The sequence below is a fragment of the Bactrocera latifrons genome, unplaced genomic scaffold, assembly GCF_001853355.1.
Source record: "Bactrocera latifrons isolate USDA-ARS-PBARC rearing strain unplaced genomic scaffold, ASM185335v1 scaffold_227, whole genome shotgun sequence".
Taxonomy (NCBI): Eukaryota; Metazoa; Arthropoda; class Insecta; order Diptera; family Tephritidae; genus Bactrocera; species Bactrocera latifrons.
The window spans coordinates 164626-187574 of NW_017535819.1; the positions used below are offsets into that span (position 1 = coordinate 164626).

The 22949-nt window shown below is 39.1% G+C and overlaps 2 protein-coding genes across 5 annotated transcripts in view; one reads left to right on the plus strand and one right to left on the minus strand.

Annotated features, from left to right (window-relative positions):
- Positions 1-73: 73 nt before the first annotated feature.
- Positions 74-2144, minus strand: LOC108968718 (juvenile hormone epoxide hydrolase 2). The gene is made up of 4 exons (XM_018932902.1): positions 1730-2144; positions 1463-1659; positions 1031-1241; positions 74-973 (listed from the first exon to the last, which is right to left on the minus strand). The coding sequence occupies exons 1-4, from the start codon at positions 1943-1945 to the stop codon at positions 182-184; spliced, it is 1416 nt and encodes a 471-aa protein (XP_018788447.1). The 5' UTR covers positions 1946-2144; the 3' UTR covers positions 74-181.
- Positions 2145-11343: 9199 nt separating this feature from the next.
- The window catches only part of LOC108968731, a 32198-nt gene continuing 20592 nt past the window's right edge, over positions 11344-22949 (plus strand). Inside the window, exons 1-2 of one of the 4 annotated variants that reach the window (XM_018932933.1) lie at positions 11344-11576; positions 19367-19766. In XM_018932933.1, coding sequence (XP_018788478.1) covers positions 19649-19766 — 118 coding nt within the window. In that variant the 5' untranslated portion in view covers positions 11344-11576; positions 19367-19648. The remainder of the gene's footprint in view (positions 11577-19366; positions 19767-22949) is intronic. The other 3 variants (XM_018932934.1, XM_018932932.1, XM_018932935.1) reach the window with 3 other exon arrangements.

Consider the following 22949-nt stretch of genomic DNA (forward strand, 5'->3'; position numbering starts at 1 on the left):
TAAAATCAAATTATAAATCCTCATGTGTTCTTGCTTATTAATCTTAGGACCTTAGCATGATAAATTCGAAATATTTATAGATTTTAAATTTAGAACTCGTCTAATATTTTATTTAAGTCATAGTAGTGATATATCACACACTCTTTTGAAGAAAATTATTTTAAATTTTAACAAGGTTTTCCTATAGCTTACTAAACTTCTCCACCTTCTTGACAAATTCTACAAAGTCTGCATACAGCAATTGGGGCATTTCTAAAGCAACAAAGTGACCGCCATCTTTATAGTATGTGCTGTGAATCAAGTTCCGATATTTATCCTTTAGTTGGTTGTCCTGAAAGTGTATCAAATCGTGTTTGAAACGTGCACAACCCGTCGGCACATCCGTCGGAACACTATCCATATGTAGTGCGCGTTGCTCAGGGGAATGATGTTCGGCGAATAGACGTGAAGATGTCGTTATGGAATCAGTCAAATAATAGATCATTACATTATCCAGGAGCGTATCCAGCTTGAAGCGTTTCCGCAGACCACCGTTAGAACTATCTTTATAATACTTATTCGTCAAAGAAGACCACTTATCCAAAATGTAAGCCGCTAAACCGACGGGATTGTCAGAAAGCACAGCGCCAATTGTATCCGGTTTTGTTGCTTGTAGATGATAGTAACCAGTTTCTTCAATTAAACGTTTTATTGCCTCCCAATGTGGGAACATCTCCTCAAAGCCATGGCGGAGGAAAAAGCTCGGCTTTATGGCATTTATAATTCCCTTCATAATCGATCTACCCGTAAATACAGTGCATAAATTTGAATGATATCCAAGTATATTTTCTGGAAACAGTGTTGCCATATGCGAGCCGATTACCGAACCGAAGCCACCTCCTTGGATGAAGAATTTCTTATAACCCAGGCGCAGCATCAGGTTGCGCATAATGACGGCGACTTGCGCTGGTCCCAAACCTTCCCTTGAAGTACCCTGTAACCGATGCCTCGTCAAACACATGTTCAGAAATAAACAGTGGTTGCAACTCACCTGCGACCAAGCGAAACCCGGTATACTCGGCACTACCACATCGAATATGTAGGGGTTGTTTTTATCCAAATGCGTTTGCTGCAGCTTGTGCATGAGCGGATAAAATTCACGTATTGAGCTGGGCCAGCCATGCAGCAAAAGTACAGGGTAATGGTGTTTGCCAACCTTGTTCTCTTCGTAAACCATTAAATGCAAAAAGTGCATACGAAGGCTGTAAAGAAATTACTAACTTCGTATTAAATTTAATTATAAGGAATATCCTTGGAATTCAATCCCGAATGAGCTTTTATATGAACTAGTTCAATTTATGAAAAATATTATGAGGCTCCCGTTGACCTATGGAAGAAAGTTGCTGTTGGAAAGCCTTCATTATAGGTTCGAAAATTGGTTGAATTTTTTCGACTCCTCCTCTCCTCTTCTACCAAAACTTACCCCTGAATTTCGGTTGTAAAGTGGTTGAACTGCCACATGAACACTTCACGTTCTCGCCAACGCGGCATATATTTATCACGCCAGTAATCGACGATTTTGAGTAGCTCCTGAGTGTTGAAACCATTTCTAAAATCTGGAGTCATGGACTCAGTCAGACGCAATGTGCGATTCAATCTTTGTCGCAGTTCGTCAATTGTCTGCAAGATGCAGGTGAAAGTTATGATTAGACTTTAGGTTAATAATTGACGACAATTCACAATGATATACCGAGTCCGGGAATATGAGTTTATTGCCAACCACCTCCGATGAATTTTTCACATATGCAGCCCAGTCTTCTGGTTCCGCGCCCTCTCCCCACCATTGATGAAGGCTTAGCTTTGGGACCTCTGACTCGACCACCAAGCTTATTTGTCTGTAAGCCAACATAGCTCCGATAAGGCAAATAATACCGAGAGTCCAATGAAGTTTCCTAAGCCCTATCATTGTTATTCCAGTATTAAGTGTTGTTTCTTAAAAAAGTACGAAATTTATTAACCACACGTCACAACTTTTCATTCAACTGCACTCTTCTCAAGCATTGGCCGTCATTTGCGGTCTTTGCGTATTGCTAAACGTCCGCTGCGATTGTGACCACGCTGCAAGCCAATTAATCTGCCTGCTTTGTTATCAGTTCGCAGTTGGTTCGACGTTTAGGGACGGATACGTTCATATACATTATTGGAGAAATAGGTAGCTTGGCTGTTTGACTGACAGATTCGAGTGCTTTCAGATATACAAAGATAAGGCTACTGAAAATTAAATATTATTTAGAAGAGTATCGAAGTTTTAGTGAACTGAGAACCAAATCAAAATTTCAAATTACAATTATTATTTGTTTAAGAGTTGTCTTCCTAAATATCGAGCAAAGCTCTGTTAATTTTTACATTTTATATAAAAACAATGAAGTTCCAGTATCCATTTCAAGAAGAGAGTTTATCTACGGGTATTTGTTGTTTTCTCTAATCTTATCTAATCACTATTTCATTTTAGTGGCGTTTGTTAGTTTACAGTTATCTTTTTGAATCTTGATTTTTTATTTACTTCACTTAAATTTCTTATGGCTGACTTTCTTGCTCTTCATTGATAAATTGAGTTCTTGAAGGTGTTATGGGGCGCATGTGTTAATTAAAAAGGTAATGCGATCGGTTTCGCCACTAACTCGTGAAGTATTAAAGCCTGTTCGTGTCTTCTGATAATAATTCAACGGCGTTTGGCAGTGACACTTTTTAGCAATTGACTCGAAACTACAGATTCAACAGAAAAAAACAGAATTCGCTCAATACCTGTGTTGGAGAGTGGCGAATTGAACAAATATGTAAATGACCAGAATCAAATAGAGATACGTATAACAGAAACACCACTGGCTAAGCGAGTACTGCCGATGTATAGTTCGGTTTGAATTTACCTCTTCTTCCTTCTATACTTACTAAGAGTTAGAATTGCATTGCCAATCTTGGCGTTGATACAATTTTACCACTCTAACATCATTTCCGTAATAGTTTATTTGCTTACAGACAATCTGTAGAACCTCCACAAACAGTACCCAACAATTCGTATATGTAAGTATATTTGGCGAAAACCTAAGAGCCTTAAATTTGGCAATCTCTTTTTTAAGACCGTTGTAGTTCTCGCAGAGGGTTTCGATCTTTGGAAAACTTACTTTTTACTAGGTTTTCATGCAACAGACTTTTCTCTGCTTGGTCCACGCGGGGAACTTTCCCAATATGTAAGCAGCCAAATCGCCCGGATTATGTGACAAAACTGCTCCTATGGTAACCGGTTTTGTAGATTGTAAATGATAATATCCGGGCTCTTCTACAATTTGCGATATTCCCTCACTGATGGTTCTAAAGAATTTGTGATTCTCCTTTGTAAGGAAAAATTTTGGGATCAGGGTTTGCTCTTCGGAAATATTGCCACCTTATTGAGACTAATCCCCGCACCCCAGTCAGTTCCACGCATGTTTAGTTCCTCTATATCTCTAAGTCACAAACAGATACGTTAGTGTGTGTAGTTTTAGGGGTAATTTCTACTGGTGGATATGTTTAGACCGCAGCTTTTGAGCTAAACAAATAACATATGTTGGTATGCTCGTGCTTGAGTTGTGGTTGTTTCCTTCTCTGTACGGTTATTACTATCAAACGCTCCCATCTATAGTAGAGCAGAACTGAATAACTAAAGCTTTGGCATAAGCTGTTGAATTATGTATTTATTTTTACAATCTGAAATGGTTTGTACTCCTCTATGTGTTTATATTTGCAGTCAATTTGAGTTATTCTCACGCATTAACGCCATGGCAGACATGTCAGCAAGTACAAAGATGCTGATTACTTCAAAACTAAGCATTAGAAATGCTTTGAAAGTAGCCAACAAATTTGGAAAATGTTTTTCGAGTCTAAGCTAGAACTACAAATTTTTTGAAGATTAGCGGTTTGTAATCCAACTGAGGAGGTTCTTGTGGTTAGATGTAGTCATTTGCAGATATTTCGCGTGGAAACCCATTCGTCGAAACATTTTTGTCTAGCTTGGTCAGACTGTCAGTGACGTCTGGGCCAAATATCTTTAGTGTTTAGTATACGCTCGGTTTCTGAAGTATATAAATTGCATTCGGTGATTTTTACGATTAATACGAAAGAATTTTTGATTGGTATAAATTATCAAAGAGCGTCGAGAACGCGTTGCCAACAAACCACGTCCATGACATGAGTCTTGAATTTATGCTTACGACCCGGAAACAGACGGTCAATCAGCCGAAAATCATTGCAAAGGTGAGCCGGTGAGACAAGTTAAAGCAGGTCTAAAATCAAGGTTATGTTAACAGTTTTCTTCGGTTATTGAGGTTATTATCGCTATGAATTCTTTCCGATTGGCCAAACTGTCACAAGGAATACTGTTTGAGTGTTATGCGTCTTTTGACCAAAGCTATTCGTAAACGAGGTCGGAATTATGGGCACCATTAATTCTTCGTGAATTTTCGCCAAATTTTCTACCAATATCGTTAGCTCTGTGTGACTGATGGCTATTCGGTGAAGCCAAACCACTGCTCCCGGGAAACCGTTTTGAGTCAATTGAAGGCATAAAGCGTGAATCACTACGCGCATTGAAGGTTATTCCGGAAGCTGCCTTTACCAACTGAGGGTGCTGGGGTTAAGAGGGACTACTTTGATGGGAACAACATAAATTTTGAAAAATAAATTTCAAAATTATGAACAAAGTCTTACTATTTCTTGCTCATAGTAGAATCTATTTTCAGGTTTTAAGCAATTATTCTGAAATGAATTGAATCTGTATGCGCATGGAAAATAACTTGTGCCCAATAGATTAATCGGGTGTTGTACTGCTAACTGTTTTGCTGACTGAAACGACTACCCCATATCCACCAGCGCATATTTGACATCCTATTCGCGAAAGAAAGCTTAAAAGCTTTCATATTAAAATTTGAGAGTCAATGGTTTTCGCAGCAATTTTAAAGCTTTAGTGATATATTTAGTATATTTTAAAGTTTATCAAGGGAACTTTTCTCATTACGAGTATTACCTTTTTTTGTTGTACAACCATGCATGAAAATGATTATTATTAAAATTTACAATTTTATACAGCTTATTGAATTTCACTGCGATAAGTTACTACCACTACGACTTATATGCCGGTATATATACAGAATTATGTACGTAGATGGGCATACCAATTTAGTTTGGTGACATATTTTTTGCGTTCTGGAAACGCACTCTAAGAAGTTCTCGCACGTGTTCGGTGTGCAAATTCGTGGGCGGATTTAGGGGTCACTTGAACTTTTACTTACTAGCTGGCGGGGGCGACTTTATGCGTAATTTAAACTTCTTTTATTGGCCATAACAAACGCGCCGTTACTTCTGTCTTCACCGGGTTGGACAAAACGGCGCAGCAAATGGGTCTGGTGGTGAACGAAGGCAAGACGAAATATCTCCTGTCATGAAGCAAACAGTGTATTCGCGACTTGGCTCACACGTTACTGTTCACAGTCATAACTTCAAAGAACATTTCGTGGATCTTGGAACCCGAATCAACAGCAACAACAACGTCAACCTCGAAATTCAACCCGGAATAACACTTGCCAACAAGTGTTACTTCGGACTGAGTAGGCAATTAAGACGTAAAGTGCCAATACCCAACTCTACAAGTCACTCATTATTCTTGTCCTGCTATATGGTGCAGAGGCATGGACGAGCACAACATCTGATGAAGCGACGTTACGAGTTTTCGAGAGAAGGATTCTGCGAAAGGATTATTAAGATGTATGGTAGGCAACGGCGAATACCGCAGTCGATGGAGCGATGAGCTGACGAAATATACGACGACATTGACATAGTTCAGCGAATTAAAAGACAGCAGCTACGCTGGCTAGGTCATGCCGTCCGAATGTATGAAATCACTCCAGATCTGAGAGTATTCGACGCAGTACTCGTCAAGGGAAGCAGAGAAAGAGAAAGACTTCCACTCCGTTGGAAAGACTAGATGGAGAAGAACATGGCTGCACTTGGAATCGCCTATTGTGTTATTATTTAGAATAAATAATTATTTATATTGCGTGAGCTGCCGAGACCTATGTAGTAAACCGGAATTAAAAAAAAAAAAAAAACTGTAGAGCGTACATCGAACTTAGTTAGTTGCCACTTGTGTAGGTAAACATCACTTAGCGTTTGCTAATCACAAGATTTATTGAGAAATTCCTAGAATAGTTTTGATTCAATTCTAGAGAAAGAAGCTCAAATATAGATTTATATCACGCCTAAGTAATATTTCGCCAACACCACCGATATTAAATATTAATTTTCCTAATTCACCATATTTGAAATAAACGCCCCTGGCCGTAATTATAAGTAACGGTAAATGCCCACTGCCCATTTGCTTAAGTAGGTTTTTGTTCTTTAGAAAGTAAACATTGTCTTATTGACTTTTCACAGCATCAAGCGTCAGTATCAATGCACATTGAAGTATGTATGTGTCTGTGTTCGCAAGGTATTTTATAAATATTTGCTTACCATTTAGCTATGACTTGCAGCATTAGCTTGTCTTCCTCTGCTTCTGCTTTATATTTAAGTGTTTTATTGGCCAAAACACTCCAACATCATTTCAATTCATTTTCAGCTTCATTTGCTAAGTAAATACACCACTAACGGCACTCGGCCAGCCACTCGCCAAAATCAAGGACGCACTCACACATACACACTTACACACATATATAATATATACATGTATTTAAATAAGCCTCCATTGACTTATGTGGGCGGCATTCACCGCGCGCCACTGCAGCCGAGGCCAGTCTATGAGCAGCAAAAATTCGAATTCGCCACAGTGTGGATGAGTTCATTGCTTTGGCTTCTAGATTTCAGTTGAATGTTGCTATAGAGCAATAGAATTTTAGTGGCGAAACAGTGAATAAATTTTACTGGGTTCTATTGGCAGATATGGAGCTGCCTAAGCGGAGAGGACTGCGTTACAGATTTGCATGCCGAAAGTTACACTTGTGTCTATGCATGTGTATGTACATATGTACACTTGGTATAACTGTAAATTTGCTTTCCGTGTACTCAGCTTAGTGTACTTATGCATATGATGTGCAATAAAGATTGAATAGTCAATATTACCTTGGTGTTTATTTTGCTTTTCACTTCCAATAATATTACCTTAATAACGGCAAATACATAACTACCGGTGCACAATACAAATAAACGAAAATGGGTATAAAGTCGATTATTATTAAAGACATTAGCAAAACTAACTAGCTCTAGTTATGACATTTATAGGATTCTTAAGAAGTTGAGTAATCTCTAAAATAACACTGAATTGGTTATTAAATCTTTTTGAACTGTGAATGTAGTCCAGTACTTAAAATTTTGGTCACTTGGAGCATAATAACTCATTGATTTTTTTTTTTTACCACTATAGGCATAACACCAACGGTCATTAAGATTAAGACTTTGGTAGTAAAATTAGGACGCCACTATAAAGGTCTCGAGAAGTATTGGATGCTTATTGAAACTTCTCTTATGTGTCAGGAGAGCACTTCGATGTTATTCGTCGACTGGCATCAACGTCGTAAATCTGGTTTCGAACCCCAAATTTGCTTAAAATTAGTGCGTAACTTAATGCCATGAATTAGATTACCTACATTACGGAGGAGATTTTGATGAAGACAAGTTTTGTCCTTTGATCAAATCGACAAGTAAAATAATGGTAAGGGCTTTCATTTGCTTCTAAAAGAGACAGGCCCCAAGATTTTCTAAAAACTTAAATAAGCCCTTATTTTTGAATCGATGGTACCCGATTAGTACATTGATAAGGTTACAATCGTTACAATTCTTTGAAAACTTTCAAAATAGGCTCCATCAGCGTCGATGCAGCGCTGTCCACATGATTTCCAAGCATTGAAGGCGTTACGGAAGGCATTCTCCGGAATAGCCCTGAGAGTCGAGGTGCATGCTACTTGGATTCCCTCTGCCGTCTCAAAGTGCATGCCTTTCATCGGCCTTTTTAGCAAAGAAACAAAAAGTATCCGGTTCGGCACATCTGGGATATAGACCGGTTGCGGAAGCGTTGGTATCCCGTCTTGGTTAGGAGGAACAAATTCATGCCACGTGCCACATTGTCGGCGTTTGTTGAAGTCGCACGTTTCCTAGCACAGTCTTTATCAGCGACCTCTTCCCGCCACTTCAAAATGGCATGGTACCGCTTCTTTGCATTTTCCGCTTGCACTACTCCCAGAAAGACGTTGCGCGAAAATATTTGTCCTAACTCTTCAGGTGCTCGGAGGCAAATGACCAGCCGCTCATTCTTTAGCTAGAAATATCGTATCCAGTCGGTATGGGTACGCTCCGAAGTTCAGTTGTGGCGGAAGAAAATCAGTCCGATTACTTCCCGGATAAACCCTGTAGAATCAAAGACACTACAAGTGTTAATGATCAGTTAATTACAAAAAACCAATAAGGCTCTCGTGGCCTCTTATGACTTAACTGGGAATGGGCTAAATATTTAACTGGCTGAGAACTGTCAACTTGGAAACGGTATTGAGGGAGATGTGTTGTTCCACAAATGAAGTTGTTCAACGGATTTAATTCTATGCGTATTTTACCATATTGTTGTTGTATTTTATTGTTATTTATGACCCCAGCATGATATATGCATCTTCTTTTTCTTTACTGGCAGATGCGGTTAGAGCCGAGTAAAACAACGGCCCATTCGCTCTTCCTTTTCGCCATTTAGCGTCACGTGGAAAATACATGTGTAGCCAGGTCCTTCGTCACCTTGTCATTCCAATGGAGTGGAGATCTGTCTCATGCTTTGCTTCCCCGGGTGGGTACTGTGTCGGCCGCCATGACTTAGCTAGCGTAGCAGCTGTCTCTTAATTCGCTGAATTATGTCAATGTCGTCGTATATCTTAACGCCGACTCATCAGCAGTACGGGAATAATGAGTTACTTATGGAGTTATTTTGGATTCAATTTCGAGGCTGACGTTTTTGTTGGTAGTATTGGTTTCAAGATAGACGAAATTATCGACGACTTCGAAGTTATAACTGTCAACGGTGACGCTTCTTGTGGACCAAATGAAACTTGTTAAGTATTAGGATATGTTCATACCTATATCAATATGTGTCTCGGGACATCCTAATGTATGAGCTAGCTATTTCTACATACAAACTTTTATTGAGAGTTTTAATTAATTAATTTGTTCGAATCAAAGTTATCATCATTGTTTTTTGCGGAATATTGATTTATATTACAAATACCGAGCCATAAACTGATACCGTTAACGGATTAGACCAAATAATCTAATCAGGGCATCGAACATTCCCACAATAAAGCAATAGTGTCCGATTTAAAAATAAAGTTATTGTTAATACGAGTATTATATGGTGATTGGCAGGTGTAAGCCGACAATTTGGTAAATCCCAAGTTAGCGCGTCAAAACAGAACAGAATTTATGTCTGATGATTAATACAGGAAGAGATACGTAATTGCTATTCATATGAGCTTATGCACTTATGTTTGCAAGATTTCTAAATATTTATGTGGGGCTGCAGCAACAACAATGTTTATATGTATAACTCAAGTATTCACCTGGTCTCCAAAATATGTATGGTAAGTCAGACATGGAGAAGGACCTGGCTACACTTGGAATATCCAATTGGCGCCACGTAGCGAAAAGAAAAAACGACTGGCGCGCTGTTGTTAACTTGGCTATAATCGTGTAAGCGGTGTCTACGCCAATTAAGAAGAACAAGTCAGGCATGGCGAATTCAATATTTTCTCTGGCTTTGTACTGTAGTCTTCCATATTAAGTACGTCGATGCATTATCTTTCTGTGCTCGAAAGAAAAGGGGCAGTTCACCTCTCAATTGGTGTAGCAATTGAAAATTTCAACGAAATTTCTTTTACCAAAAAGTTGTAAGTTATATTATATTTTGTGAGTGACTTTATAGCTTTCGAGTTATTCATCACAACATTTATTTTTCCATCTCTGGGCATATCAACTATGTGAGATCTGTGTTCTTTTACTTTATTAATAGTTTTTGCAGCAATGCCATTATTGCTGTGAAACAATATTTCTTATTACAGCTTATTTAGAAGTAAGTTTTTTTCTGTTGTATAAAACCAAAACATTAAAGTCGCTCATTTTGTCGATCGCAATATAATGCCTTCACTTCTAGGTTGGTCTTAAGGTCAAGTTAGATTAATAGGTCAATGCTACACAGACTGACAGCGTTCTACTTTGGGAGCTTAGAAGACCAGTCTGTTGTCATACCTAAAACTGTAGTTAATCATCGTCACAAATTCGTTGAGACGACTGATGTTAGTTTCGACTATGTCTACGGATTCATCGGAAAGGACTTAAGTCCATACCTGACTGAATCTTTTAAGATATACCAAAAGGTCTTGAAGGAAACTTGAAAGATTTTGGGTAAAGATCTATGTTAACCAGTTAAAAAATTTTTGTTTTGACAACTTTTTAGCTGAGCAACTTGAGAGCTCGCTTGGTATGCTCAAAACTCTGATTATATATGTAGCAACGTCGGATGAAATAGTAAATATATACATATGTACGTAATGATCGAAATTAACGTTATAACCAAATTAATTTTCTCTTCGATAATTTTTCAAAAAAGATGTTTCATAGCTGGCCACATTTTTAAGACAAAAATTCCAATTCACAGTTTCCAGTATTCCAAGTGGCGACATTTAAAGCCTCCTCAGCTGCCATTGTCAGCGTGTCGTCTCAACTTAGAATTGCATATGCGAGCAAATAGCAGGTTTTCACATTAACTCAATATTATGGTAGGTTCGGGTTTGTTTACACTTGCACTAATAGCTGTACATATACACACTTGTGTAGCTGCATATCTTTATCTATACACATAAGTTAATAAGTTCGTATAGAAATAGTCCACTGCTGGGCAACAGACAACAATAACAATCGCGTCAACTTTCATAAACGTGGGCTGTCGGGCCCCCACGAAGGCGCCGCACAGCCACCGACACATCTCAGCAATTTTGTTTTGCTATCGCTTTCGTATGCCTATGCGCTGTTGCTGGCACATGCTGCTCACCACTATAACCTGTTGCCTGGCCGCACCGTGGCGCTTTGTTGCGCAACATTCGCTCAACGTGGGCAACGCCAAACAAGTGAGCAGCAGCATGTTGCTTCAGCACGGCCTCACGTGTTTTTATCGCGTTGTACCTTTGTTTTCGTTTACATTTCTGTTTTCGACTTCGTTTCTCAATGTTGCTGGCGCTATTACTACTACACCATTGTTGTTTTTGGACCATAGCCATCGCATGTTTTCAGTTTTGGCATGCAGTGCTGTGCTCCCCGACGTGTAAGCAGCGCCAGTTTTCGTTCGCCGTTCGAGTGCTATGTGTCGACGTGTTGAGGGTGGCGCGTGCGAGACAAAAACGGAATAAATTTCAGCCACGTTGGATATAAAATCGAAAGCGCTTCGAACACTCACTTCGCGCACATACCATAATTGTGCCGTTGGGTGGGTGAGCAGTTTTGACAGTTGACGAATGGAACACTTAAATTCCATAAAAGTTATTGTAATTATTATTGTTGTTGGTACCGGTCGACCGGAAGCATTGTGCGTTTGCGATTCTTGAAAAACCTGTTAAGTTCATTTGGGCATTGATTAGCCGCTGAACTGTCACAATGCCTTGCCGCAGCACACCAATGCATTGGTGCAAGCTCTGTCGACGAAGCAGAATTCGCGGCAAACTGCTTGCATTGCAGTTGTACTTGTTATTTTTATTGTTATTGTAGTCGTTGTTGGTTCGTTTGTTTTTCAGTTTTTGTTTGGCTGGCGGAGCAGTGCATGTGTAGCGCGGTGTGCAGTATTTTTAGTGTTTGAGCAAGTGCAAATACAGTCGCGTGCACAGCTGCATACGCGGGAGTGTTCATGGGAAAGTGCATCAAGGTTTTCGCCGCCGTGGCGAATATGAATGTCAAAAAATGTGTGTGTGATTGAGGTATTTTGTTGCTTATATTTGACGCAAATATGTCGACAGACCAATCATAATCAAAATTTCGTAAACACTTTATTGCTGAACGCCGAGAAGTCCCGCGTTTTTTGTGGGGGCGCGTCTGTTGACACGCCGCGTTGTTTTGTTTGCTGTTTGTGATTTCAGAATGTGCCGTGAATATCCACAAATTGATACAGCCGACTCATACAACACATACACACGTTCAGTTATGCGCATTTGAATTCTTTTTGTGTTTTTTAATATTCTTTTCTTATTTTTATATTCTTGAAGGCAGTTAAGAGTTCGTTCCTCGCAATTTATTTGCAAATTTTAAAGAAAATAAATTGATTTGTGTTTAGGCTCAAAGTTCACTGTGCATCGTGTTCATGTCAAATGCATTGGGGCTGCCAGTTTCTTCGACTTATTAAAATGGCCTTTGGAGCATTTGCTAAGAATATTGAAAATCAGAACGCGCAAAATGTGCGTTGGTGGCCTGTAGGAAAGAGTTCCCCAATCCACAATGAGTTTGCAGGGAGAAGGAAATCTCAAAAAATGTAAAAAACAGCTGCCTGCAATAAGTTCAATGGACTTCATGAGTTAAGATAATATAAAATTCTACAAGATAACGAAGAAATGCTTTACGAATATTTCGCCACAAAGCAATTTATTGCAGATCGCCCCGGCCAGAGATACATAAGTGCTTCAATCAGACAACTCTCTCTTTCACATTGTATGCTTTCAGCCCTTTGAGTGTACTTATAAATATTATATTTATCATACATTCTTCGCCTTTTTTAATTGAAAACGCTATAAAATGTCTTATCATTAGTTGTCTTCGTTTTCACTTCATAACAGGGCTCGGTTAATTGGTTTAGCAAGCCCCTATGTATGTATGTATATGACTCAATAGCTTACGCATGTTCTGCACAATTGTACTGTATATGCTTCGAATATCAGTCATTAATGGATTGTTGGCTAGATTGGGACCGGACATAGCAAAGCAATGAATGCGTTTTAGTGTGTGAGACAAGTTATTTTTATTGACGTTACTGTCAAACCAATTGTCACTGACTAGTAGGATTTTTTTTTCGACTGCAACAACATCTATTGACAAAATACGAAAAAAACTGTTTCGACTACCCAATATTACTTATTCGAAAAAACACATATTTTAATTAAAATATGAGTTCAAGTAGCAGATTTCGAAAAAATAGATTTGCACCAATTATGTCTCGGTTACAATAAGATATTTAAGTTAACTTCAAGAATTGAATACAAAGAGGTGAACCTAGAATATTAGTGGTCTTTGGTTTTATTTCCCACAGCCAGTATTCGGATGTAAGTCATCAAGATTTTGGTGTTGGTTGCTTACTGAACTGGTTTTATTTGCATCGGTTTCAAACTATTGAGGGCTCTCCTGAATGTGAAAGTGAATATCGCTTAGAACATCACTACTTCCGCAGCAAAAAAAAAAAAAAAAAAAAAAAAAAATAGTCCATTTCGTCTTACTGTTCTAAGTGGTCGTCAGGTGGTTCATAATCACTTGAAGAAAACAAAAACATGTCCGACTAGATAGTCGATAGCATCACTCACACTGGGCCATTCAAGCGCTTACTTGTATGCCAGCAACAATGCGCACACCAAGTTAGTTTAAACTGGTTGCAAAGCACGGACGCGCCGGCATAAATGATAATCAAGTGTGATATGAAGCAGTTATGTAAATATGTAAATAGGCGAAACACTCAAATGTGCATGCTGATAACTGAAATGTTGGCGGAAAATTATTCATAAATACGAGAACACATAGTAGAAGAGTTTGTAAAAATACTGTGGCATAAAAACAACTGGCTTGTCTCGAAAAGTCAGGTTTCTAAATGGCAAAACATTCGATATGCACATGGACATACATAGAGTGTGTGTGTGTGCGAGTATTAGCGGTGACGGCGTCTATTTTGATTTTATGAAACTACGTCGAAAAAAAGCCGAATCTGCGCTTTGACCGCAATTTTAATGAGCATTCATAAAGTTGTAATTAAATTTTCACATTTGCACACATTTTATTAGCATCGAGCCAAATAACGCCGGCGGCCTAGTGAAAATAATCCAAAGGGCAAACTGTCTAACTGCTTTCAGCCACAAGTGACAGGTGAAGGCAGATTTGGCATTTGCTCAGGCTTCATAAATTATGAGAGCAACTTGTTCGCACTTCAGCCCTATAGATAACTAAAAAGTCGAATGGCTCCGTAAATAATTAATTTTCTGATTTTAAAGTAAGTACTCTCAGGAAGAGCCGGTATTATTGTTTTGCAAACACAAAGTGGACCAATAAATATAAATAAGCAGTTGTTGACATATTTTGGATTAACATGGGATTATCGCATTATATACATGTGCAATACAGCTTTAAACACATACAGCCATGGACACATAAATAGAGGACTTGGTTTTCAAATAAAAAACGGTTAGTTTTTCCTTAAGTTTATCACTTATGGATTTAAAAAAACATGAATTTTCATTTAATTAATAAAATTTGAATTTATTATTAAAAATGTTTACATCAAATCAATTTAAGCGCCATAAAATTGCCACGTAAAAATTTGATAAAAAGGAAACAGTATTTTCGTGCAGGGATATATGCTTCAAAATAGTAACAAATCGGTAGATACATAAAAAGATTTTAGTTTTAAAGTAGTTCACAGTTGATAAATTATTTATATGTCCATGGCTGTATAGTATTATGTCGTTGTTGGATTTCCGTAAGTTTTTGCTAATGTTAATCGTCCGCCATGGTTCATGGTCAACAAATGGGAGTCCAATGGTGAAAGGTCATGGCTATATGGATGCAAAAATACTTCCCAACCATGCTCTCTCAGTAGAGTCCTGATGGAAAGCGAAGCCCTTTCTGTTGATCAGTTCTGGCCGTTTTTGTGTGATTGCTTGCTTCAATCTCACCATTTGTTGACAGTAAAATGTAGAATCAGTAGTTCGACATAGTGACTGATTCCTTTTCTATCCCTCCAAGACCTCAGTATAACCTTTCGAGGCATCAATCTTTGGGACCATTTGTTGAGCTTCTCCACGCTTGGACCATTATCTTTTTCACATATCATTGTCGTATTTGATTTTCGTCTCCTATTACCATTCGCTTCAGAAATGGTTCGATTTTATTTCGTTTCAGCAAAGAATCGCAGATGATAATTCGGTTTAAATTAAAGTTTACTTAGAAAATTCATGTGGTACCCAAACATCGAGCTTTTTTTTGTAGCCAGCCTTTTTTAAATGGTTCAAACCCGTTTGATGATGAATGTTAAGTTTCTTAGCGATGTCATGGCTGTTTATGTGATTTTCTTGGTCAATCTTTTCCATAATTTCATCGATTTTTTCGAACGAAAAGTCGACCAGAGCGAGGTGCATCTTTCACATCGACATTTCCAGAACGGAAGCCAGCGAGCCATTGTTGTGCTACACGAACTGATACAGCATCGCCTTCGTAAACTTCACAAATTTCATTGGTGGCTTGCGTGGTATTCTTCCCCTTTTTAGACTAAATTTCAAAATATAGCGAATTTCGTTATTATTTTCACTCACTTTTGAACAGCTGTAACTTTTTTTATAACTTCCTCCAAATGTTTCCAAATATAGTATACTTTTGAGAACTCCAAATATTTAGTTAGAAATATTTATTAATATTTTAACTGCCTCAGATTGAGTTCACTAAATTCGTAAGTGAACAAAGTCGCTGCCACAAATTCTCATTTATATTCTTTAAAATGACGATAAAATTATTGTGATTGTTCCCATCCCACCTGACAGCAGCAAACTTAGAAGCGTATCAATTCGCTGTCAAGTTCGGCGTCGCCGCTTTGCGATCAACAATTCAAATTAGCGCTAATTCGCGTAATTAAAATGCTCCAAATAGTTGCTCACACCAACGCAAACAAGCGCCGTTACGCGCACATCTCGGGCGCTCGGTCATAAAAAATCAGGTTTATGACCAGCTGTCGTTTAAAAAAGGGTCCGCATCCCTTGCAATGCAATTAACAAATAACTGACCAATGGCACTGTGTCTGCTTGTGTGCGAATGATTGGGTGTATGAGTGTGTGTGAGTGCGCGCAAAGCGGCCAACCTCTCTAAGGTTCAAAAGCAAACTTTATTACTTTCCTTAGCGACACAGAACTAATTCGTACTTTCAAGAAGCAAAACTTGAGAAAGTCTTCGACTTACACAAACACACACACACACACACATGCAATACTCAAGCATTAACAAGAATATACGCTTGGCCATGTTGAATAATTGAGAACCTGATGGCAAAAACGATGACTTTCTTGAGTCAAATGCGGTTTTCCGGCAAAGAAAATGTTTCTGAAAAGTTTTAGCGTAACGATTTTCGAATATTTAACCAGCAATAGTGGCGTCTCGAAATCACGTTTAGGAGGGGTCTTGTCATGTAAATTGCTGCTTTTGGCATATCAAAAATAAGACCGAAATAATAATAAAGGTTACAAAAAAAGTTGGAAGATTTTCAACTTTAAACATTTGACAATATACATTTTTAGACTGAATTAAAGATTCGTAGAAGCTGCCCACAATGATTTTAAATTTCGTAAATGTTTACTTTTTTCTTCCGGCCACCGCATAAAAGGGAGTAGTAACCACATTAGTCTCGCAACTGTTGAACGCATTGCTGGGGTGAAGCTGTCTTCCATACAAGCCACAACATTTATGAAAAGCAAACTGACAAACACACAAACAAACAAATAAACATAAATTTCAATTTTCCACCAAAATACCGAAGTGACTAAAAGGCCACCGCTATGGATCTCTTGGGAACTTTCACGAGTTTTTGAACTTTTGTTGTCGCTACTGCTAAGCTCGAGAGCGCTGCTGAAGTCGGTGAAATTGGTGGAAAAGCGCAACCAAAAAGCAAATTGAAAACTGCAGTCAGACGAAACAAAGGCAACAAAAAACTCAGCTACCAACGACCGAGTATATTTTGTTGCCACAACAGCTACTTTCTGCTGCCAACAAATGCCAACGCGCCGCTTAAAGGGATAAGGGAAAAGTATTAAAAGTGTCCGAATGATGATTGCCTTGATTGCGATTATCACTGGCGAATACACGAGGCAAGCAGTAAGCAAACGTAGCTGGGCAGCTGACACAATCTAAGCGCGTTCCCCAAAGGATTTTTACGTTCAACATTTAACATTAAGTGACAAATATAAAATCCTACCATGAAATAAACATTCAAAAGGCAAATATGTATGACGAGGCGCTGCAACCTGGGTACTTGGACTTTCATGGCGATTTCGCGCACGAAGATTTAGCTAGCGCTCAAGTCGGACGTTACTATTATCTAAATAAAATATCGCTCATATTAATTGTAAGATGGACCAACCAGTATCGAGACGAAAATTCCTTCGGATATTTGTCTTTAAAATTATTACTTAAATTTTCGATTTTCGATTTTGGTTTTATTTTATTTTTTCGATGAACATGAAGTTGTTGAATTCTGCGAGGTCTGTTGAAGTATAGATACTTTGTTCTCTTATCAGGACATTATTTAGGGGAGTTAGTGAAAATGTTGTCTGATTCCCTGTAAACGATGTTGTGTGCCTGCTTGCTGGGTGCCAAACGTAAGAGATCTAGTATCGCCAATGTATGTTAAAAAAGTCCGTAATGTTGCTGGGGTGTATGTTTAGTTCCCGCTTTAATTTGGTAGTCGAAAAATAATTTCGTAATTTTAATCAAACTTCTACTTATTTTGTTTTTTCTTTTATTTATAATGAAGTTTAATGATACAAATATATTATGTACCATGTTTGTCTTGCACTTTTTGCTAGTTTCCGCTAGAGACATTATTCCATCAGTGTAAAACTTTTCTGATTTCTTTGCGAAAAACTGCGACGCTTGACTCCATTAAGGGAGTTCTGCATTGACCGACACATATGGTAGTACGATGGTGCAAGGTCAGGGCTATAGGGTGGATGTATCAAAACTTCCCAGCCAAGCTCTCCCAGTTTTTGATGAAGGAAGGCCCTTTCTGTTGATCAGTTCTGGCCGGTTTTTCGTTTGCTTGTTTCAATCTCATCAGTTGTTGACAGTAAAATGTAGAATCAATCGTTCGACCAGGCTGGAGCAGCTCATAAACAACGCAACAAACACTCAGCATAACCTTTCAAGGCACCAATCCCGGCTTTGCGACCTTTTGTTGAGCTTCACCACACTTGGACCATGCATTTTTTCGCACCTTATTGACGTATTTGATTCCCTTTTCGTCTCTTATTACAATTCGCTTCAGAAATGGTTCGATTTTATTTCGTTTCAGCAAAGAATCGCAGATGTTAATTCGGTTTAAATTAAAGTTTTCACAGAAAATTCATGTGGTATCCAAACATCGATCTTCTTTTTGTAGCCAGCCCTTTTTAAATGATTCAAACCCGTTTGATGACGAATGTTACATTTCTTAGCGATGTCATGGCTACTTGTGTCACGTCTCGGTCAATCTTTTCCATAATTTCATAAGTCGACCAGAGCGACTCAGACTCTGGTTGAGAAAAGATCCTAGTTCCCTTACAGGCAAGTAGCGTAGTAGAATGTTCGGTGGGGTTCTTGCTTTTCGTGATTCAGAATTTTATTGTTGAGGAAGTAGCTCTGTTTGCTGATCTCTCTGCGAGGTTGAATGTGCCGAAAGACTTAAAAAGTGCATTCCGAAAGCGTCAGTGCAAAACAATTGAACTTTGAGTTGTCGCAGATGTTCGTCTGAATATTTCTATTGACCTTGAAACTGCTAAGCACATAAAAAAATGCTAGGCAAGTGTGCATTCTAATAGTTCTGCCGTTTGAATCAATGTATAAATATTTATGCAACTGAACAAACACAGGTAAACAGTTTGTAAATAGTATGAAAATAGTTATGCACACCAGATATGTTGCCTTCGTGAGCGCTGACGTTTGTGTGAGCGTGTGTTGCACACGCCACTCAGTGCAGTATTTTTGAAAGCGGTGTCTGTGCAGCGTTGCCGCCTTTTAAGATTGCATTTGCAAGCAATTCGAAATTCATCATCATATTTCTTCCATGCCACCACCCACTCTTCGCTGTATCGGACACGCAAGCACTTAGCTCTTTATGTATTTACATATGGGTGTGTGTGTGGGTGTGCGGGTGACGCGGCAATGACCACAATAAGTAGCGCTAAGTGCGCGCATAATTTGTGGTATTGCTAATGAAAATGAATGGGGGCRGCGGCGGCGGCGTCAGGTCATTCCACTCTATTCCGAACAATCGCCTCCAAGTTGCGCAGGTGAACTTCAGCATGGCTGCCGTTTTGTGATTTGTCATAATTTAGAAATAATGACCATATTTCAGGAATATTTTAAAGTTTCACGCTGCGGATTCATAGAAGCGATATTAGCGCGGCGGCAAAAGCAACAACGGTTAATATTACTAAATGTTTAAGTGGAACCAACACAAAATTACAGTGAATAAACACGTTAAAAAAAGTTGAAATTGAAAAAGTGAATTAGTAATCCGGAAGCTGGTCTAGTGTTTTGATAAACTTCAGCACACACACACACATTTGRATAAAGCTTCATATTTAGCTGACAAAACAGCTCTGTTTACAAAGTGAAAAAATAATATTATTTCAATATGCTGGGCACAATCGCCGATAAACTGTTCGCCCGGAGCGACGAAAGACGGAGAAATGATCGGCAAAGCGGCAACAAAAACACCGGCTACAACTTTGCGATAGCCGTGTATGCTATAGGTAAGTACTTATGTAATAATACTATACTTCTGTACTGAACTTACATTTATACCGCTAACTGTCGATCACGTGAGACTTCCGGCACCAGCTTACAGCCTGCCACGGCGAGAAGACCACTCCTACCATGTTTATCGCGAATCACGGAAACTAATTGTTATTTTTTCCTACTGCACCGCGTAATACAGGAAAGTGGCGTGATGTGAAACATACAGGGTTTGTCCGGAAAGTAATAAAACTGAGTCGATTTAAAAAATGTATTGAACAAATCGTTACAATTCTTTGAGAACTTTCAAAATAGACTCATACTGAGTCGATGCAGCGCTGTCAGCTCGGTTTCCAAGCATTCCAGGCGTCACGGAAGGCATTCTCCGGAATAGCCTGCCCTCTCAAAATGCTTGTCTTTCGTCTTTCTTTTCAGGCAAGGAAACAAAAAACGTCCGGGGAACCACATCTGGGCTGTAGGGCGGCTGCGGAAGCATTGGGATGGCGGCCTTTGTTAGGTAGCTATTCATAAGAAAGGCGGAGTGAGCCGGGGCATTATCGTGGTTGCAACTTAAAATCGGCTGCAATGTCTTGTCGGACCAGATTGACCCTTCGTTTGAGTCTCTTGAGGATTTCCACGTAAAACTTGGCGTTGACGGTTTTTCCAGGAGAAACAAAATCAGAGTCGACGATGCCTTTGATGTCAAAGAAGACATTGAACATCGTTTTATCTTTGAATTTGCTTATTCTTCCGCCGGCATGTGCCACACGGAATATTATCTCTTTGTCGCGGAATCAATCTCAAAGATCTTCAAAGCAACATCCTACTTGATCGTATCAAATGTCTCAGTCGCAAATTTACTGAGTTTCAGACAGAATTTAATCGCGTATCTCTGCTCTAAGGAACCCTGTAGTTTCGGCTTGCACCACCTGACTCTCCACCCACAACTGACCAGCCCACTCGTTCGATAGCTAAGAACGCTCTCTACCGAATCCATCGGTGCGCGCCTGCTCCGAAGTACTGTCGCAGTGGAAGAAAATCAATCCTGTTACCTTCCGGAAAAACCCTGAAAAACTTCAAAACTTGTCAAGCCACTGACTTGAATTTATGAAGAGGTACTCTGGATCTGTGAGAAGATCCAACGGGACAACAAAGCTTTACGTGGCGGAGCTTTTAAAGCCTTCTTCTCTAAAGATGATCGTGGCGACTTATCCAAATTAAAATTAGTCTTAAATTAGCTTCCTTAAGATTCTTTGCTCGGTGTCATCTCACTGCGATTCACCAATAGCCAATGTCCGAATTCTTACGCTCTTGCCAAAATAAAACTTGAGAGCTAAATGAGTATATCAACATTTCTTCAATATTATGTAAATATATTCAGAATTCAACAAATGCAACGGTGTTAGGACTGTGCTTACGCACACACTGGCCAAGCAAATGGTGACAAATGCCCGACTGCTGTTGGTAGCTGAAAAGAAACCAGAATGCTGGTGATTAATTTGCATTTGCAAGATTCGCCAGTGGCGGCAGRGGCAGCAGCAGCAGCAGTTGCAACCGGAAAACAGCTACTGGATCCGGTTTTGTGGTTTCCAGTTCAACATCTGGTCTTACCACAGGGACACTGACGCAGTGTTTGCCGCACTGGCGCAAGTGCTCACGCATGCTGCGCTGTCAGCCGGTTAACTGCTTGTGCGCGGACACACATACACACTCAAATGCAGTCATAAATGCAGGAAGGCGCTGGGACGTGTGTGTGTGTGCGGCGTTGATGCGTTGAGCTGCGACTAATTGTCAGACAGTGGCATGAGAAGTGGCTTCTTCTTTTCGATTTATTTAGAGCGTGTGCGAGCGAGGATTTAATTGGCATGGGGAATGCAACCAGAAGAGCCAAAAGAGCGTAAAAACAATAAAAACAAAGGCCTTGCCATCATCCACAAATAAAAAAGAATAAAATATGAAACGCTTGAGCTTGTTGCAAGTTGCAAGTTGCATGTGTGATAATGCCGTCGTTGTGGATGAAAGGATTTGTTGCCTTTTCGCTTTTCTCACCAAATAGAAGATGAAAGGACAAAACCAGACGTTCATGCAGCAATTCGCACATACTATATATGTACATATACATATGTATGTGGCATGTTGACGCTTGCAAATATATATGTGTGTGTGTGCGAACGTTTGCTAGCGCAACAAGATAGCCGACAAGGTTGGCCAATTAATTAAATTAAAATCGATTGCCTCAATGTGTTTGCATGCCACAAGTGCAGTTAAAGCGTAAACAATATGCACCACGCTACTCGCACTTGTATTTATTAGCAGCGTGAATACATTTTGAAATCTTTCAATTCAAGCATTTGTAAAGGGCTCCTCCCGACGAACTGTCGTGCATTTGAGCGTGCGCATCCGAAAGTCTATTTCAATTGCCAGTAAGCCGTTTGGGTGCTGTGCATGTGTTTGTATGTGCGTATGTGCGAATAAATAATTATGAGTGTTTTGCAAGCGTTATTTATTATTAAGGTAGTTGGAAAAGTCCTTTCGTATCTCTAATCAAACTTCAATTAATTTTTTTTTATATTTAAAATGAACTCTAATGATCCTAATTATACCATTTTGGTCGACCACTTTTTGTCAATTTTCCGCTAGAGATATTATTCCATCAGTGTAAAACTTTTCTGGTTTCTCGACGAAAAAGTCCGACAAGTAATCTTCACATGCTCTCTTTAAGCCAACTTTACTCCATTAAGTGATTCCTTCCGAGTGTTTTGCCGAGTCATCAAATATGTACATATGTATTCTATCGTCGTCCTGATGGAAGACAAATCCTTTCTGATCAGTTCTGACCGTTTTTTTTTATTTCTTGCTTCAATTTCATCAGTTGTTTATAGTATAGTATAGTATAGTAGAGCAGCTCATAGTAGAGGATTACTTTTCAATCCCACCAAACACTCAGTACAGCATTTCGAGGCCTCAATCCTGGCTTTGTGACCGTTTGTTGAGCTTCACCACGCTTGGATAACCTTTTGCGCACATTATTGTCTTATTTGATCCCTTAAGGATCTCAGATTTTAATTCGGTCTAGTAAATTTTTACAGACAATTCATGTGCAACCCAAACATCGAGCTTCTTTGTGTAGCCAGCTTTTTTTTAAATGATTCAAAATCGTTTAATGATGAATAGTTCCTTAGCGATGTCAGGGTGCTTAA

Bases quoted from the DNA above. Each gene is read 5' to 3' on its own strand.
- LOC108968718 (XM_018932902.1), bottom strand. From the start codon at position 1,945: ATGATAGGGCTTAGGAAACTTCATTGGACTCTCGGTATTATTTGCCTT. The intron at 1,242-1,462 runs GTAAGTTTTGGT...ATTTCTTTACAG, and splicing joins TTTACAACCGAAATTCAGGG to CCTTCGTATGCACTTTTTGC. The intron at 974-1,030 runs GTGAGTTGCAAC...CATCGGTTACAG, and splicing joins CGGGTTTCGCTTGGTCGCAG to GGTACTTCAAGGGAAGGTTT.